The sequence below is a fragment of the Monodelphis domestica genome, chromosome 2 (assembly GCF_027887165.1).
Source record: "Monodelphis domestica isolate mMonDom1 chromosome 2, mMonDom1.pri, whole genome shotgun sequence".
Lineage (NCBI taxonomy): Eukaryota > Metazoa > Chordata > Mammalia > Didelphimorphia > Didelphidae > Monodelphis > Monodelphis domestica.
The window spans coordinates 453,744,731-453,764,604 of NC_077228.1; the positions used below are offsets into that span (position 1 = coordinate 453,744,731).

The 19,874-nt window shown below is 35.6% G+C and overlaps 1 protein-coding gene across 4 annotated transcripts in view; it reads left to right on the top strand.

The window, feature by feature from the left end:
• SMOC2 (SPARC related modular calcium binding 2) overlaps nt 1–19,874 on the top strand; it is a 276,372-nt gene that overhangs the window by 188,809 nt on the left and 67,689 nt on the right. For all 4 annotated transcript variants that reach the window (XM_007484917.3, XM_007484915.3, XM_056819061.1 and 1 more), the window contains 2 exons: nt 12,303–12,489; nt 19,217–19,299. In XM_007484917.3, the coding sequence (XP_007484979.1) occupies nt 12,303–12,489; nt 19,217–19,299 (270 nt within the window). The remainder of the gene's footprint in view (nt 1–12,302; nt 12,490–19,216; nt 19,300–19,874) is intronic.

Consider the following 19,874-nt stretch of genomic DNA (forward strand, 5'->3'; position numbering starts at 1 on the left):
TTTGGGGTCAAGGGATGGTTGGAAAATGGTAGTATTTCTCAAGTTAACTAAGTTAAATGTATGTGATAAATCTTATAGTTAAAGAAAATTAGAATTGATATTAGAGATATGCTTGACTGGTCTACTCATTTTTATAAAGGAAAGAAAGCCCATACAGGTTAGTGTTAGATTTGAAAAATGGAGCTTAAATCTGTGTCTCCTGACTCTTAATCTAAGTCTCTTCACCAAATGTGGTCTCTTTTGTCTCTGATACATTGAGATCTTGAAAGATTATTTATAGGTAATGTCTTTTTTTTTTTGTCCTCTGACTTAAAATAGTCCATTATCCATCTAGTCTCAATAACTCTTTTTTTAAATACCAGATTCTTGGGAACAGTTAGGTAGCTCAGTGGATTGAGAGCTAGGCCTAGAGACTGGAGGTCCTGGGTTCAAATCTGGTATCAGACACTTCCTAGCTATGTGATGCTGGGCAAGTTATTTAATCCCCATTACCTAGGTTCTTCTGCTTTGGAACCAATACAGAGTATTGAATCTAAAATGGAAGTATAGTGTTAAAATTATTTCATTTTAAAAGAGCATTTTGATTTTTAAAAGAACTATGGCCTAGCATATCCCCAGATACAAAGACTACTTGAATATTCATATGCCTGTGGTCTTTTTGATGAGTTTGCAGTGTGGTTTTGTTATTGAACCTTGTGGAAATGGGAATCTTTGCATTGGTTCAGTGAGTGAGAGAAGTCCTAGATTTTGATCCTTTCTGATCATTTTATTATGAGTAAGATTATTTTTTCCTGTTAAGTAGTTTTAAATTTGGGGATTCAAAATGTTCAATTATGGGAACTTTAGAGATACTTGATTATAAGAATTCCTAAAATAAAATAAATTTCTTCTAAATTACTTTAAAATTGTCATACATCAAATCTAGTTATGTTGCCCTGCTTTTCTGAGAGCCCCAGATATGTGCTTTCTTGCATTCTTTATTATCAGCAATATATTTAATGAGTACATATCTAGTTAAAAGAAATTTAATGATCTAACGAATTTGAACATGGACATCTTCGGTATTTAAATTAGTTACTTCTTTCTCAGATATCTTTTTTTTTCCTCCAGTTCTGGACTAGTTCTTAATCTCATCAGTGTCAAGAACTCCTAGTGAGAAATTTCCTCTTCCAATGTAGATAGACATCTTTTATGCAATTTATACTCTTTAAGAATTGCCTTTAATGCTAAGAGTTTCAGTGAATACCCTAGTTTCACATAACCATTATATATCAGAGATAGGGTATAAACTTTATTTTTTCTGACTTTCAAGAAATATATTTTTAAAAATTCTGGATCTTTTTCCTCCCTTTAACGTCTATCTTCAGTACAACTTCAGTATAACTTTTAAAACAAAAAGTTCAGGGCTAGGCAAATGGGGTTAAGTGACTTGCTCAGGGTCACATAGCTAAGAAGAAAATTCTATATCTTGTTGTTTTCTTATGTCCTTCATGACAGAATGTACAGAACATGCACAGATATTCTTTGCCAGCTCTTGGCTGATTATATGGAATCTTAGGCTGCCTACCTTTGTACATTCATGACTCAAGGGCTTGTAATATGAGATGGCAATGAGTCCATTCCCTAGAATCCCAAATAGCTGAAAGTAGGTCCCAAGGCTCTCTCATGATAGACTGGAAGCAGATATAGATTATCTGGACGTGATCTATGCAACCTAACAGGAAGGGAAAATCTGAACATAAGCCATGCTCCTGCTGCACCAAAGAGCCAGTTGATTACATAGTTAGTGTTTATTGTGTAGAATGTTCAAGAATGTGATGAACATGATGATAATAGATGTGACATGTCATGTATACAAGGTCAGCGGGCTTCTAAATACTCCCACAAATATCTCAGATATATCAAGGTAGCCATGACATCATGATGAATTTGGAATCATGGAGAACTAAGTTCACATCCCACCTCAGACGCTAACTAAGTGAATAACTTTTGGAAGTCCCTTAATCATTCTGATCCATAGTTTTCTGAATCTGTAGTTAAAATGTTCAATGGTTAAAAAGTTATTGGGAGTATCAAATAAGAGATTGTAAAATTCTTTATTGATCCTAAGGCACTCTGGTTTCTTTTCCTTCCAGAATCCTGGTTTCTAGTTTCTGATTGTTGAGCTTTCATCTTAACTAACCTGATCTTGATCAGTTCTTGCTCTCAAGAAGTTTGTCAAGAATAGATATAGCCTGTGGCATGGCTTGCAGTTGGCCAAGAACTGGTGTTTTGGGCCAGCTGGTATGGCGTATTTTTAGAACAGGAGACTTTAGTTCCAATGAAATTGCATGACTTCAAGCAAGTCTCCTAATTATTCTGACCTTGAATATTAAGGATCTTGGACTGAATTATTTCTAGAGTCCTTTTTGCCTCTAAGATTCTTTGATCTTAAGTCAAAGAAAGAACCAGAAATTAGAATCTTCCCTTCTGTTAAAAAACCATATGGTCAAAGTCTGTTTTGTAGGTTGAGGAATTCGAGTTTTATAGTATTTGATGCCTGGGAAAGGAGGCATGGTTAAATCAGCAGTGCAGATTCAAGTTAGGTAAATAGGAAAGTTTATAGAAAATAGGTCTGTGTGTTTGAGGAGTTAAGGAAAGTACATTGTTTAAGGATATTGAAGCCCCAGCAGAAGAAATTATATTTAATCCAAAAGAAAAAGGATTCAAGCTTTTGGAGCAGCCTAATATTCTGATTGAAATTGTTCTGGTGGAATCTTGACAAAATGACTTTAAGCAAGATAAATGGGAACAAAAGGAAAAATGACCATCTTGTGGTAAGCAAAGTCAGATGCTGCAAAATTAGTAAGGTAAGAATATATCTAAGACCATTGTAGTATATATCTTTAGAGTTATTTTTTGAGGCAGTTTGGTTAGGCTAATCTCTTTGCTCAAGGGATAAGAAAAGATGTGAAAACACAAATGAGAACTCAGATTATTAAGTGTCTGCTGTGTTCAGACCATTGTGCTCTTACTGAAAAGATGATGACTAAAACAAAAGTCTCTGCTATCAAGGAACCAATAGTCTACTATTTGACTTAATTAACTACTAATCTATAGTTGATTCAATTTTCTTATTACAGAAGTCAGATCTTTATTCCATAAAGAACTGTTGGGGGTGGGCAGCTAGGTGACTCAGTGGAATGAGAGTCAGGCCTAGAGATGAGAGGTCCCAGGTTCAAATCTGGACTCAGACACTTCCCACCTGTGTGACCCTGGGCAAGTTACTTAACCCCCATTGCCTAGCCCTTACCACTCTTCTGCCTTGGAACCAATACAATATTGATTCTAAAATGGAAGGTAAGGGTTAAAAAAGAAAGAACAATTGTGCCATATTTCATGTGTGCTATTCCATCTTCCATTTTACATCCCATACCCCAAAGGAATGAAGAAGTTGCAAAAAGTCATATAGTACAATAAAGTTAGTTAGACACAATGAGTGGGAAACTGAATGTAAAAGTCCAAAGAAGAGAAATCAATTAATGGCAATACTAATACTACAAATCTTGAGGATAGTCTGTCATTCAACCAGCATTTGCTATATTCAGCTTTGCACCTGTGCCAGACACTGTTCTATGCACTAGGGATACAGAGATGGGTGAAAAGTAGCCCCTGTTCTAGAGGAGCTCACAATCTCATTGGGGATAAACTCTGTGCAAACAAGGTGGAGGATAAACTGGAGATGATCTTAGAAGGAAAGGACTAAGATGAAGGAGGACCAGGATAGCCTTCTTTCAAAAGGTGGAATTTAAGCTGTAATATGAATAAGTCAGTGAAGCTGAGGACAAAGAGCTTTGGAACCATGAGGAAAATGTTCACAAGTGGAAATGGAGCATCAAATGAAGTAAAGAGCAAGGAAGCCAAACTCCCTGGATCATAGAGTGCCTAGGAGAGTTTAAGGTTGAGAAGACTGGAAATATCTTTTAAAAATGGTGATGAGGGGGCAGCTCAATGGATTGAGAGCTAGGCCTAGAGATGGCAGGTCTTGGGTCAAAACTGGACTCAGACACTTCCCACCTGTGTGACCTTGGGCAAGTCACTTAACTCCCATTACCTAGCCCTTAAGGTAAAGGGTTAAAAAAAAGAGTATTGAAATTGGGGTGGGGAGTGCTGTGGAAGATAAATTTAAAAGAGGAGAGATTAATGGTAGAAAAACAAAGTAGGCAGTTTTCACAATACTTCAGGCAAGAGGTAATAAGTGTATGGAATAGGATAATGGCCCCAAAAGTAAAGAAAAGGGAACAGATGCAAAAGATATTCTAGAGATGTTGGCAGGACATGTAAGTGAAATTGTCCTACAGACAACTAATGATTAAGAGAGAAGAGAGTGTGAGAGATCAGGGCCAAAGATACAGATTTATAAATCATTCACAAACAGGTAGTTATTGAAACCATTCAAGGAATGAGGCCTAAAATTATTTCAATTTGCCCAGATGAGAATGGCCTGGCTATTTCTTTCCAGGCAAGGGTCCTAAAATTTGTGTATCAATGTAGAAATAGTTTGTGCATACACGATCACATTATGGCTAAACTATGGAAAACAAATGTCTGAGAAGGAATATTTCAATGCACACAGGCATGGCCAGTTATTTTCTTTCTGAGGAAATTAGATTTGCCATCTGAAACATTTTAATCTGCTTTCTTCTAACTAATGTAGTTTCTTATACAAAAGGGAGATTCCCTGTCAAAGCAATTAATCAATCATGCCTGTTTCTTATAAATGACAAGATGTTGCCCGTGGAAATGACAGGTTAAACATAGAATGACAAAAACTCTGTGCCAGTTTATTAACTTCCAGAGCTTAATAGCTGGCATCATTTGTGCACTTTTTTCTCTTTGACATAGGCAAATTTTGAAATCATATATTAGATTTGTATATTTTTGTCATCTTATTGTCAGGGTTCAAATATAATTTCTGAACTCACATTTAGTGCTTTATTATGTTATTATTATTTATAAACATAGACATGCAAATAATCATATTTCATTTAAAAAAAGTCTTCTTTGTTTCAAACTATTTCTTACAAATCAAATTCTAAATGAGGTGTTTGATTTATCAAATTGTTTGAGAGGGTTTTCTTTGATGTATTATCTTTAATTTCCTCATTTAAATGTTGCATAAGTAAGAAGAGAACCACAAAAAAAATAATAATCTGGGCATTGATTAAGACAATATATAGAAAGTAGAAGTGAGCCAAATGTAAGAAGAATAAAAACTAACATTCAGAAATATGTAAATGGACACAATATGCCCTGGGTCTGAATCACATTAGATCTTATGCATGTCTGTAATGCATTAGTATGCATCTGCCTTTGAATTGTTTTGTTCTCTGTATGCACAAGATATACATAATGAGCTAGAAAAAAGATATGATAGGCTGTGGAGAAAAAAAATGAAGTCTTTTATGACAATTACAAAAAAAAATTATACTGGAATTGAATCTATTGATGTGAAGAATTGACTTAGTTCTTCATAAGGGAGGGAAGCCTTGCTCACTTTGTCAAAAGACCTCCTATCTTCAATCTCTCTATGTAGTAGCCACAGAATTAGAAGAGGTATTCTCCCCTCTATTCCATTGGCAGAGACTGAGGATAACTGAGGCCAGTCTTGGTTCCTCAGTTGCAGCTAATCAGAGAATCCTGTCCACCATGTGTTTGGAAGTCAGCAATTAGTTCCAGAATGTCTTTTCAAACAGAAAATTTTCTCTGGGGCACTTCCATTATACATTAGTAAGAGAGCCCCCAGTTTCTCCTATATAGAGAAATTCATCAGCAACATTTGAACTCATGAAGATGAATCTTCCTGATGCAAGCTTGGCTGTGCCACGTGGTTGCCCATATTTCTATTTGGTCTCCTATTTTCATAGATAATTATTACTTCATAGAATGAAGGTTATTTGTCTTAAATGAAGGAGAGCTGAGGAGTTTGGACCTGTGATTTTATTAGTATAGAATACCTCTGGTAAAGATCTCCATCAAATTTGGTTTATATTCTTAGACAGTTTTCTGGGGCACTGACAATTTATGTGATTTTTCTGGGCTTACAGTCAGAGGGAATACATGAACCCCAGTCTTTCTGATTCCAAGGGCAAATTTTTTTAATGCACTGTGCCATATTTGCTCTCTTTTGTTTTAAATATGTTCTGAAAAAGAGGAAGAACATTTCAATATCCTCTTAGAAACCATTCTACAGATGTAATAGGTCTCTGGACAAGTCCAAATTAAATGCACTTCTGTGGCAAGGTAATAACACCAGAAATCCCCTTTGCTTACCTAGAGAGAACCAAAGCAAAACAATGTGTTTTCCAGGAGTGCTTGAGCTTGAAAAACAATCATCATCATTCAGATGATTGGAAGAGGAGATTGATTTGGGTCAGGTTCTCCCTAGCAGTGAATGTGATATTTAATGATATAGGAACTATTTCTAGATATTTTAAAATTATGTTGTCTCCTGAAATCCTCTAAGTCAAAATTGATGCCTTTTTCAAAGCTCATAGAAAACAATTTTTGTATTATTTTCAAGATAAAGGTGACAAAAACAACCATGTAAAATATCTGGTATCTGAGACCCAGTTCTGTTAATATACTGAGCAGAAAAAAATAATCATTTCACTCATAAGAGAATTTATGATAAATTTCTAAAGAAAATTAGCGGAACTGCATAAGAAAGGAAATAGTTTTCCCTTCTGTTTTTTTTAAGTCATTTAATGCTTAGAATTTAGGAAATGGATCTATTTGTATACTTTATGAGATAGTCAATGTGATTTTCCTAAAGTATAGATTCTCCCATTTCAGCTTTTGTCCTCTAATCAGTAAATTCCAGTTGCTCCCTATTACTTCCAGAATGAAATATACTCTTTTTTCCCTGCTTTTTTAAAGTCCTTCCTAACCTTCCCTGCCCCCATATTTCCAGTCTTCTTATATTTTACTCCCCTCTGCATCAACTAATCAACACACATTTATTATGCACCTGGTATGTGACCAGCACTGTGCTAATCTCTGGGGATACAAACAGGAATAAAAAGCCCTCAAGGAATTCGCAATTCAATTGGTGAGACAACAAACAAATGCACACAAAAAAACTATCCATGGGATAAACAGGTAATAAAGGCTCAGAAATTTAAGAGGGTTTAAGAAAGGGTTCCTGTAGAGGATTTATTTTGTTGTTGTGGATTTGTGTCCAACTCTTCTTGTTTGCATTTGGGGTTTTCTTGGCCAAAATACTGAAGTGGTTTGCCATTTCTTTCATCAACTCCTTTTATGAATGAGGAAACAGAGGCACACAGAATTAAATAACTTACCTAGGTTTACATAGTTATTGAGCATCTGAGGCTAGATTTGAACTCAGAAGGATTAGTCTTCTTGACTTCAGGTCTTGTGTTCTATGCACTGTGGCACTTAGCTGCCTAATGGAATTTTATGTGGGATTTAAAGGAAACCAGTGGACAGAGATGAGAAGGAAGAATGTTCTGGGCATAGGGAACAGTCAGAGAAAAAATACCTGGAGCTAAGAGATGGAGTTTCTTGTTCATGGAATGTTCAGGAGCCCAATATGACTGGATTAAAGACTATTTGTCCGTCCGGCTATAGGGTATAAGAACACCAGAAAGGTAGGAGTGAATTTGGTTATGAAGGACTTTGAATACCAAATGTATTTTTGCATTTGGTCCTGGAGGCAAAAGGAAGCCACTAAGGTTTATTGAGCAGGAACATGATAATGTCAAAGGAGGAAAGGGAGAATATTTGAAAGATATTGCAAAGGTGACATCAGCAGATCATGGCAAAGGATTGGAAGGGGTGGGGATAAAAGTTAGTGGAGAGTTGAGAATAACACCTACATAGTGAGTTTGAGGGACTAAGAGGATGATGTTACCTCCTATAGTAATAGGGAAATTAAAAAGGAGGGAAAAATTTAGGAGGAAAGATGATGAATGCTTTGCAATCTAGTGACACTGATCTCCTTACTGGGTTCTTGTAATATATTTCTCCATTGCTCTCCTAACTTTGAATTCTTCAGAGATCATGGTTTTCCATGATTTGGAGTCAAAAAAGAAAAATGTAAAAAAAAAAGATTTAAAGATGGTTTGATGCAAGATTTTATCACCTTTTAGTGAAAAAAATTCTAAGATTTAAGAGAATGCTCTTAAGTATCTTGGTAAAGGTATTTATCTTTCTAAGTTTCATTTTCTTTATCTTTCATTACTGGAACTCTGCCTCTTCATCTTTGCCTCCAAGCTTACATAGCTTTCTCAAATTTTAAATCCTACCTTTTACAAGAGTCTTTCTTGTTCCCTTGTATACTAATGCATCCCCTCTGCTGAGTATCCCCATTTTATTGGGGCAAACAGAAGTTAAGTGAATTGGTCAGAATCACACAGCAAGTAAATATCTGAGGATGGATTTGAACTCATCTTCCTAAATCCAGGCCCAAAGGTCTTTCTAACTCACCATCAAGATTCCTCAAATGGTAATTGACTGACTACATGACTACAAATAAAGGGTTGGATTAGGTGATTTCTAAAGTCCTTGCCAGCTTCAAATTCTATGCCTCCACAGATTTGAATTTAACAAATATGTAATATAATTATATTTTATGATGATGTATATGCATATACTAAAACATATGTTTACATATAGTATGGTTTAACAAAGATATAAGAAATTAATTTTGGAATTTATTATGAAAAGATGAAGAAAATATCATAGGTCAGAATTATTCTAAAGACTTTTAAAAGAAGTCTTAGGTATTCAATCACTTCTCAAATCCCTAACATAAAATTGTTTCTTTACTCATGGAAATTTGAAGGGCTAGTATTAATGTTGGTGTTTTGGGTTGAAGTGGAAAGAATTCAGATGATAAGTTACAAATCCTTCATCCATGACTCATTTTTTTTCTCCATCATACTTTAAAGCTACACAGAACTTTTGCATTTGGGGGGAATTTTGATGACTCAAGGACATGAACTGGGGCAGCTAAGTGGCACAGTGGATAAGACACTAGGCTTGGAATCAGGAAGATTCATCTTCTTGGGTCCAAATCTGGTTTCAGATATGTACTATCTGTGTGACTCTGAGCAAGTCACTTAACCCTTTTTGCCTTGGTTCCTTACCTATAAAATGAGCTGGAGAAGGAAATAGCCAACCACTCCAGTATCTTTATCAAGAAAAGCCCAACTGCAATCATGAATAGTTGGACAGACCAGAAAACAACTGAACAAACTGAACAAAAGGGCTTGAATTGGTTTGTCTGCCTGCCTATCACCACATCTGATCAGGCAGCTAGGTGGTATAATGGATAGAGCTAGGAAAGCCTGAATTTAAATCTAGTCTTTGACCTTTACTAGCTGTGTGAACCTGGTTAAATCACCTAAATTCTCAATTTCAGTTTCCTCGTGTAAAATGTTTATAACACAAATTTCACAGAGTTCTTGTGAAGATCAAATGAGATAATGAATGTACCATGTTCTGCAAACCTTAAAGCGTTTTAGAAAGGCTACTACTATTATTGTTATTACTTAAATACTTTTAGATAAAATGCATTGATACCTTTATTTTATTCTTGATCATCACCTGGCCACTAACTCTCCCTTCCATTCCTGTCTAGCCAGAAACCCCTTTTAAGTTTTTTTAAAGAAACTAAACATACTCCAATCCCCATGTCAAAACATCACTTGAATCGCCAGAAGTCATTTAATAACTAGAATGTATGTAAGGGATAGTGTACCTTTTGTCACCAGAATTATGCTTGAATCTTCCTCATCCTCATCTCAGCCTCTAAGATCTCCTGACTTTCTTTGTCTCAACTAAAATCTCACTTTCTGCAAGAAGTCTTTCCCAACCCTCATTAATATTATTGCCTTATCTTTGTTGATTAGTTCCTATTGTTCCAACATTTATCTTGTTTATATTTGTATGTGGTCTCCTCCATTAGGCCATGACCTCTTTGAAAGTAGAGACTGTTTTTAAACCATTATATCTATCCCCAACCCTTAACACAGTGCCTGAAACATAGAAGACAATTGACTGACTGAAAGTACTCATCTCCATCAAAAGCTGGATACTATATAAAAAAATAACTTAAACAGACACTTTCCTTTATCCTTTTCAGAGTTTGCAGCATGAAATCTGGGATTGTGCAATTTTCCACTCTCCCTGGTGCTGAGGGGATGTAGAATTTAAAAGGGGGAACAGTTACATAGAGACATTTGAAGAGCTGCTTATCACACTCTGGCCAATGATCACAGAACCCTCTTTCTGACTTTTGAGTTGCTTTCCTTTGACATTGTTCAGGGCATATTGTTTTTATAGTTACATACCATGGAGAGGTGTGTGGCTATGACTGGTGGGAATGTTGATTTTTATCACTGTAGATAGAATCAGGTAAACTAACCATAAACACAAAGGGAAAGAAACAGGACCCGTGACTTCACTGATATTGGGGAAATCTCAGATTAGGAAACGCCTTCTACCACTACAGGCTGTCAATTTCTTTGCATTTTCTGGTTTACAAGAAATTGTTAGAGGGCTGAGAGATTAAGTGATTTTCCCAGGATCATTGTGCCAAATATGCATAAGACACAGGATTTGAACCCGGGTTTTCCTGACTTCATGGCTAGATCTCTAACCATTATAGCATGGCGTCCTTTAACTATTAACATAGAGAGAAATTAAATGAACAAAAAATAAGCTACCTCATTTTATATAATAGAGGTCTTTCTGGAAAGTTCAACATAGAATAATTTTTATATGCCAGATTAACTGTCTTTAATGAATTATATTGTAAGATCAAAGATGTTTTATCTTAAATTTTGTGGATTTGCAATTACCTTTGGTATATTCTATCTCTCTGTTTAATAATTAATTACCAATATTTGAATAATTCAGTACATTCAAGGATTCTACTATTTAAGAGACTATTTTCAAAGTGAAGAGATTTATCCTTTTAATACTTTTATATTTTATTGGAGGGAGTAGCTTTGGAGTGGAAGAATATGTTTGTGACAGTTTCATGCATGCAATGCCATCTGTGGTTGCCAGATGTTTAGAGTAGGGCCTTGGGAGGTACTCCATTTCCTGTCTCTGGACTATTATACTTGCCTATTTCCACAATTCTCTCATCTCTGCCCCTTAGGGTTCCTGATTGTCTTCAAGACACAGATAAATTACCACCTCTTAATTAAGCCTTTCTTAGTCCTCCTAGCTATTTAAACCCTGTCTCTTTCCATCAAAAAAACTACCTGGTATCTATTTTGTAAATTTAGATAAATATATGAAGAGAGATAATGAATTAAGCATGTATTTACATGCATATATGTATTTTTTTCTCTGATAGAATGTAAACCCCTTAAAGGTAGGGAAAGATTTGATTTTTTTTTTCCCTCTGCATCTTTAGCATGTAAGCACAATGCCTGGCACATAATAGGTGGTTAATAAATGCTTGTTGCTTGAATTTCTTTGACTCATTAGAAAAAGGACAGATTTGGTGCTAATAGACATGGGTTCAAGTTCCAACTCTGCTATTTATTACTCTTGTGACTTTCAGCAAATGACTTCACCTCTCTGACCTCAACTTCCTCATACATGAAATGCCAAGATAGACTACATGATTTCTAACATTCTTTCCACCTCTAACCTTCTATGACTTATGATCTACATTCCATGGTCAGGATATAAGTACCAATGATTAACTTCAGAGTAGGGATCACAACTTAGATGTGTTGACTTATAGTAGAGCACTTTCCCTGCTATATTATGTTACCATGGTCAGTTCTTGGAAGGGCTCATGATAGACAAGTAGAGTATCATTCATTGTTTAATAGCAAATAGGTATCATAAGTAATACATGCCAACATTGAGTGGCATTCTAGTTCTGACTTTTATGTTGACTAGATCTTTGTTCAGTGGTATTCAAAGTGGATGAACCAAGAATTCCATTATGTTTTATTATATAATTCCATTATGTTAAGTCACAAACTATAGCTAAAACGCCATTGCACATACTAGTGACATAGATTGGATCTGACCCACGGTAATTGAAATGGCGATGACTAGCATGTTATACTTTACATGAAAATAACTTAAAAGAACAAATAAACGCAGGTGTATTTAGCTTACAAACCATTTGTTAAAATGTTTCTTTTCTGAATTTAAAATCTCTTCAAATCTTTCATATTATCTTTCTCCATATCCCTTACTAGGTCATATACCCTACTATCTACATGTTTATGAGGTTAATTCTGAGTTTATTTTCCTGTTTATTTCAGCATCATCATGTGATCAAGAACACCAGTCTGCATTAGAAGAAGCCAAACAGCCGAAGAATGACAATGTGGTTATTCCTGAGTGTGCTCATGGTGGTCTTTACAAACCTGTGCAGTGTCATCCTTCTACAGGATATTGCTGGTGTGTTCTAGTAGACACAGGACGTCCTATTCCTGGTACATCCACAAGGTAAAAGTTTGTAATAGTAAAGATTTTTTTTTTCTAAAATACATGTATAACCCAGTGGAAGTACTTGTCAACTGCAGGAGTGGGGAGAGAAGAGGAGAGTGAAACAACACGAATCATATAACCTTGGAAAACTTATGTATAATTTGTTACTGGAATAAAATAAAGAAAAAAATATTAAAGATTTTTTCTAAACAGTTACAAAGTAAGAACATCACTACAATTAATAATAATAACTGAAATATGTAGTTCTTATATAGCTTAGCATGATAAAAAGAAATCTCATCTTAGAGTGAGAAAGACCTGAGTTTGAGTCAAAGGTCAAGATGTGACTGATGAATCAGATAATACAATTCTGATAAGTAAAGTTAAGTAAACTGATCCTTGCAAATTAGTGCACTATGGATATATCACTCTCCTTGATCTCTTATAGTTGTAGAATACAAGAATGGTTGACTCTAGGCAAGGTTCTTACACTATTGGTATCCAGGTAACTTTCTATGATGATAAATGGAAATGTGACTTGGGCAACTATGTAAGAATGGATTTGAATGAGGAGAGACCTAAGGGAGGGTTAATTGGGTGGTATAATGGATAGAATGCTGGACCTACAGTCAGGAAGACTCATATTCTTGAGTTCAAATCTGACCTCAGACACTTGATAGCTATGTGAAGTAGGGTTTTATCCTGTTTACCTCAATTTTCCTCCTTTATAAAATGAAGCTGGAGAAGGAAATGGCAATCTATTACTTTATTTTTGCCTAACAGTCCTAAGAAATGAGATTCCACTCTACCATGTTTTTACCTCTTCCTCCTTTGATGCCATTATAGATTTTAGCATTTAGCACCAGACTCACCAGAAACAGAGCAGCAAATGGATGGATTGGAGAAAAAAAAAAAAAGAACTTTTTAGCAATCTCCAAGCATCTTTTCTGATATCCTCCTTCCTTCTTCCCACAAAACCACATTGGAGAGTCAGAAGGACTTTGGGGGGGGGTAGGGAATATTCCTTCCCTTTTCTCTTCTCCATTCACCCGAAATCAAAGTACAAATAAACACCAGCACTTGATTTTCCTAGAAAGCCACGTTCATTATAAAACTCAAAAATTCAATGGGGGCACTAAGAACTAAACATGACTGAAAAATAACTAAATATAACAAGAGGAAAAACTTAAGGTATGAATAGCAATTGGAAGACTACTGCAATAGTCCAGCCAAGAAGTGATGAGGAACTGGAAGTGGGGTACTAGTAACATCAATGGAGAGGAAGGGATTGTATGAGGGATATTGTAGGATGAGAGCTACTGATTGGATATGTGGGGCAAGGGATAATAAAAAGCTGAGAATGACTGAATAGCTATTAACATGAGCGACTGGAAGGATGACTCCCTGTATAAAAACAGGGGTGTGTCAAGGAAGGATCCTAAATCAAGACTAAATTTTCCTCTTCACAATTTCTACCTATTGCTACTAATTGTCCCTCATGGGACCAAGGAAAACAATTCTGATACCTCTTTCATAGGTCAAAGCATCAGTTTCTTGAATATTCCCTATTGTCTCCTTTCTAAGTCTTCCCTTTTTCTGGTTAAACATTCCCAGTTCTTGTAATATACTTTAAAATAGCATTAACTTTCTTACCTGCATCTCAAGATTCACTGTTGATTCAAATCAAGAAAACCACCAAAATGTAAAGATTTACATTTATCCCTACTGAAATTCATGTTGATAGTTTTGTCTCAGTGTCTTTGTTTTACAAAATCTTTCTAAGTCTTAGTTCTCTCAGTCAGTGTGTTAATTATCCCTCTCAAATTTATATCATGATGAATCTGATGAGCATACCATCTATGACCTTATCCAAGTTCAAGGGTAGATGAATGACCCTTAAAGATAGGTGTTATATGAATGTATCATTCTTGTTGATATTTTATAAATGGAGTTGTTTTTACATTTATCCAGATTTAGAAATATAACTACATGTCTACTGTCCAAACATCAGCTTTTTGGCATTTTCCATTAGGTCTTTCCATTTATTTATATGTTTTCCCCCAATTAAGATCCTTCCCAAATGCCTCATTATGGCTTGGAAGTGACTCTAGACATTCAAAAGCTATCCTACCAAAGTTGAAACTCTGGCTGACCCTAATAAGCCGAAAAACCTCTTATTAATAGGCCACATTTTTTTTCATCTGAGGATCAGTCTCACTCATTACCAGATGGTTAGTGGACAGGGGATGAATATTTTTGGATTGAGCATCTCATGAATATAATTACCAAAGTTGTATGCAACTATAGTTATCATGGGGATAGGGATGGCAGATAGAAACACCCACATTGACAAAATCCCAGATCCTCAAAGTACTTAAAATTGATACTTAGGAGATGGAGCAAGGCAATCCAAATTCCTAGAAACCAACAGTATAAAGAGACAGCTGATAATATTATATAAGAATCAACCCCAAATAGTTTGCAATCTTGCCTAACCCTTCAGCCCATTTCATAGGCAGTCTCTTTGGAACCACTGCTTTGGAGAAATAGAGATATAAAATATCCATAGATGGCAGAGAACCTTGAAGAGTATAGAATAGATGTAGGTTGAGGCAAATACCAGATTCCAAATAAAACTATTTAGAATAACTATTGAGATTTGGTTTCTGCAAAAGCATCATGGGAGCTAGTTTTAAACCATTGCAGTGCCACCATCAGTCTTTACAAGGCTGTGGTGTGAGATCAATTTTGATTTTATTTTCATTGTTTTTGTCTTTGTGTAATAATTTATAAGGTAAGAAACCGTCATCTCCAGGAAGCATTATTTATTTGTTTCCTATGTATTCAGAGGAGATATTATTTCCATAGACTTGACACTAGACCAACTACAGAACTAGAACTCAAACTTTAAAACTATAGTAGAGATGGAATGTCACTGACAAATTGTCAACCTATGTTAGTGGGAGTCCATGAGTATTTAATCCTCAACCATCAAACTGACTCTGAAATCATGAGATCGGCATTTATACTCTATTTCTAAAGAATCTGTAAACAATTATTTTACTCCAACAATTTTTATTCTATTCTAAGTTGGGGGGTTTCCCCCCAATCTATACTGTTTCCAGGTTTCAGGGATAGAAAAGTACCAGAGACCCACACATTGTGCTCCTGCCAGCTCAGGGAATATCTTCCAACTCTCCCTTTGTCAACCAAGAGAGAAGATACTTGATTTGCCAAATGATTACTCCATTAATTACCAGATTTAAGCTGTTCTTCCTTAATCTTTTTTGTCTCAGAATATGATTTGACTGCTACCTTTTACAGTCATATGGTACTAAGCATAGCTTTCTTGGTCTTTCTCCTCTGTTATCTATTGATGAGATCTTTTTTACTTTGCTTTTTCAAAAATTGTTTCCTTCTGTCAGGAATCATACTTAATCAGCTTTAGGATAGGCTAGTCAATTACTAATTTCTCTCTGCTTTTTCTTATGTCTGCCTTCTGTTGTCCAAAACTATCTTCTGATTCTGTATGCTCTCAGATTCAAAATGAATAAACCTTCTTTTGAACTCTTTGAAGAAACAAAATAACTTCGCGAAAACATCTTATTCTCTCGGTTTATCTTTTGGTTATAGGTTGAACATTTCTGCCTTTCCTGCTAATTCTTCTAACACCCAATTGTTTTCAATACGTATGTAGCTTTGCACATATGTTATATTTACTTATCTGTGGACATGTCTTCTTTATCCCAGAGGATACTGCATACTTCTCTTTAAATAAAAAGTACCTAGCTCAATTTCAGGGACTTAGTAGGTGCTTAATATAGTGAGTTAAAGGAAAAGTTTCAAAATCAAACAAAGAAATAGATATGACAGTTCTATCATGTGAAACTACTGTCTTTTCTTCTATATGAGAGCAGAGGAAATTTAGGATTATAGAACTTAGAGGTGAGAGTAAGTTTGGAAAGGTCACCTAGTCTTACCTCTGCATTATATAGAAGGAAGCTCATGGAGATTAAGTGATATGGCCAAGTTCACATAGGATATGAGTCATATAAATGGAATTTGAACTCAGATCCTCTGACTGTAAATTCTGTATTCCTTCTACTACATGACATAAAAATGACTTGAAAAAATCTTCTGTGATCTGTAAGTCAAACATTAGAAATATGAAGAATGAAAAACCTTTTCTGAGGCAAACAGTACATTCTTGCACCATTTTCAGTTAAAAATTTCCAGTTGAATTGGTTACTGAGAAGCCAAGGGAGTGACTGTAGCACCTATGAATTTGATTGTTTTTATGTTTAACATATAAAGCACTTAGGCACAATGCTTTGTTCTTAGTAGATGCTTAATAGATGAGTATTGATTGTAGAAATCAGATTCTTCCTTTTTGCCTCTTCCTTCTATATTTTCTGAATCTGCTTGAAGTCCAGAAACAGAGTTCCCGTGTAATCCTACTCTGTCTGGACTAGAAAGTGGAACTTAGAGGAGAAAGTTTCAGTTCTGCATACTAATTCACATAGAGGAAAAATCGTTGAAGTGGGGTATCAGATTAATCAAGGACCAGGCTGGTTGCCAGGTACTACATTAGTGTGTAGAACTTAGAGACTTCTCTTTCACTATTTTCTTGGCTGATGGAAGAGTTCATCCATCAGCTATCAGAATCCCAACCATTCTAACCTCCTGATCAAAGCGGCTTCTATTCTTGATTCCATAGGGTGCCTTTCTCACTTGTGGTGTATGTGTAGTCTCTTAAGCATGAAATTACATTGCACATTGGCAGAAAGCATGGTATCTGATGGGCAGCTAGACAATCCAGAAATTTTCACTTTGTCAAGTCGAAATAGGCTAAAATAAACAGCAAGGAATAGGGTGGAGGGAGAAGTTGAATTTTGAGTTTCTATTCTATGGGTCCAAAAGCCATGACCTATATTTACTGGAATAGATACCATATTGGGTTATAGAAGTTCTATGATAATTTTTGAAGCAAAGGTGAGATCCTGGCAATTTGAGTAGATGGTTTAGATATACACCTTTGCATACCTAGACATCAGGGTTACAGTTTATTCATAAGTTTTTCTTCTCTTCATTCTTGGAAAAGTACCAGAAGTATTATGAAGGGATGGCTAAGTTCCAATCCACAAGTCTTCTAATTTGAGACATTTCACAATACACAGATAGAGATTATTATGATTCCTCTCAGAATCAATCTTTTAAATATTAAAAGTAATGGACACTCATGAGCTTCAATGGCATCCCCATACCTACTTGATATCAGTGTTTTAATTTTTAGAGCTATGTAGTAGCACATGATGCTGCGGTGCTTTCCTTTGATGTGGGCTTGTGAGAAGATGCTTTTTCAAAGTATTGGAGTGATTTGGCCTCCAATGGGAATTCCATCATTAGTGCTTTCTAGGCATCGTTCCACTTCATTAATTAGTCATCTGTCCATGTTAAAGGCAACCTTCTGTCCTTTTACAGCTCACATTTCTTGGATTGTTCATTGTGAAACAAGTCTAAATTTTACAGCTGGTCATAGGGAGTGAGGTCCATTATGGATAGCCAATCTTCCCCCAACTAGTACACTTACACTCCTCCTTTTCTACATCTCCTTCTTGCTTCTAACTGAGCTTTTTAGTTGTGAAATGTGTAGGGCTCTCAGAGAATTAAACATAGGTAAAAAATAAAAACCTAGGATCCCTATTAGTGACTAGCTTCTTGATGAACTTTTTGTTTTTCCATTTTCTATGTGTCATAGTGTTCCAATAAGATTGCGGAGCACTCTGGTAAGAGGTACATTTATATAAAGAGTTTTCACAATCATGGATATGTTTCTTTGTCTTACAGTACTGAACATTACCAGATTTCAAAAGGATATAATTTAATGGGCTTTTGATTAAAATTTGATAGCTTAGATGTTTGCTTGAGTATGTCAGGGACTCTAATCTCAAAACCAACATTTTGAAAAGGCATATTAAATTATTACTTGCAAAGTTAGATAAAGGTGAATGGGTGTTATGTTTTCTGGTATCAAAGAAGCCATTCAGGATGCGAGGGGAAGGGAGACAGTGAGCAAATTACATTCATTACATCATGATCCACAGAACGAGTCCCCTATAGAATTGGTCTGAATTCTCTGGGGAAGTAAGAAGGATAGACACTTAAAGACAATCCCTTAAGAGAGAAGATGTTTTTTTTTTCCTTTTCTATATTATAGAGAAAAGGAGCATTATACAGAAAGATAACCTTAAGGTGATTCCCAATGGAGAAAATAAAACCTTTAAACACTGGCATGTGCCCAGTATAATTAAAACAGGACAATGATACAGAAAGATAAGATCAGAAATCACATTCTGTATCAACAGAAAATCAACTCTCTCAACATCTTAGCTATTTTGGTAATATGGGAGGAAGGTGTTCTGAATATAATATCCAATCTTGTGTGAGACACTGGATTTCAAAGTATTGACAACAGCCACAGACAGTTTACATCTTCTTACAAGATAAGTACAACAGGCTCACCACAATTAAATTTTCTCCAAAGAATCCAGGTAATAAATCATGAGCATTGTAACATGAGAACCAAGTGTCACAGCATGTGCTAAGAGCCAAAGAAGTGTATAGTTTAAGTGTGACCATGTGAGGCCTAGAAGGAGGCATATTTCAAACTCTCAACTGGTCGTTTTTTTCTCTCTTGCCTCTTCCTCGTCCCCCCCCTCCCACCCCCGCTTCTCTTCTCTTGTAGGTATGAACAGCCGAAATGCGATAACACAGCCAGGGCTCACCCAACCAAAACAAAGGATTTGTACAAGGGCCGCCAGCTCCAAGGTGAGTGTAATAGATGGATTTTGGCTGCAGAATATTTGTTACCACATTTGGATTCAAGGCTGGTTCATGACGGGAAGGAATTCATCCAAATCTGTCTCCCAGAGGGCTTGGACATTATTAGGCTGATTGGCCAGTGAGGCAATTCTGAATCTCAACTGAAAGAGAGCCTTGAATCCAACCCAGACATGCATAAGGCTATCAGTACAACATACAGATTGGAGATGTTTCACAGATTTATTTCACTTGAGGTTAGAGGATTTGGATGAAACATCAATTTGAAAAGTAAAACATTTGAAGGAAAAAAAATGTAAGTACAAAACCATACTCTAAGAACAGTATGCCTTTTGGACTCTTTGGGGGGAGAGATGTGTGCATATACACGCAAACACAACCAAATAATCCATTATTTATTTTGCTAACATTAGAGTGGTAGTTCAAATATTTTTTTCTGGCACAAAAACAACTAAAATTTCAAATTGCTGAAGTTTAATTTTTTAATAAAATATGACTTAGACCTGTCTACATATCAAGTGAGTCTAATTGCAAGGTACAATTTGAAATGAAACAGAAACAGT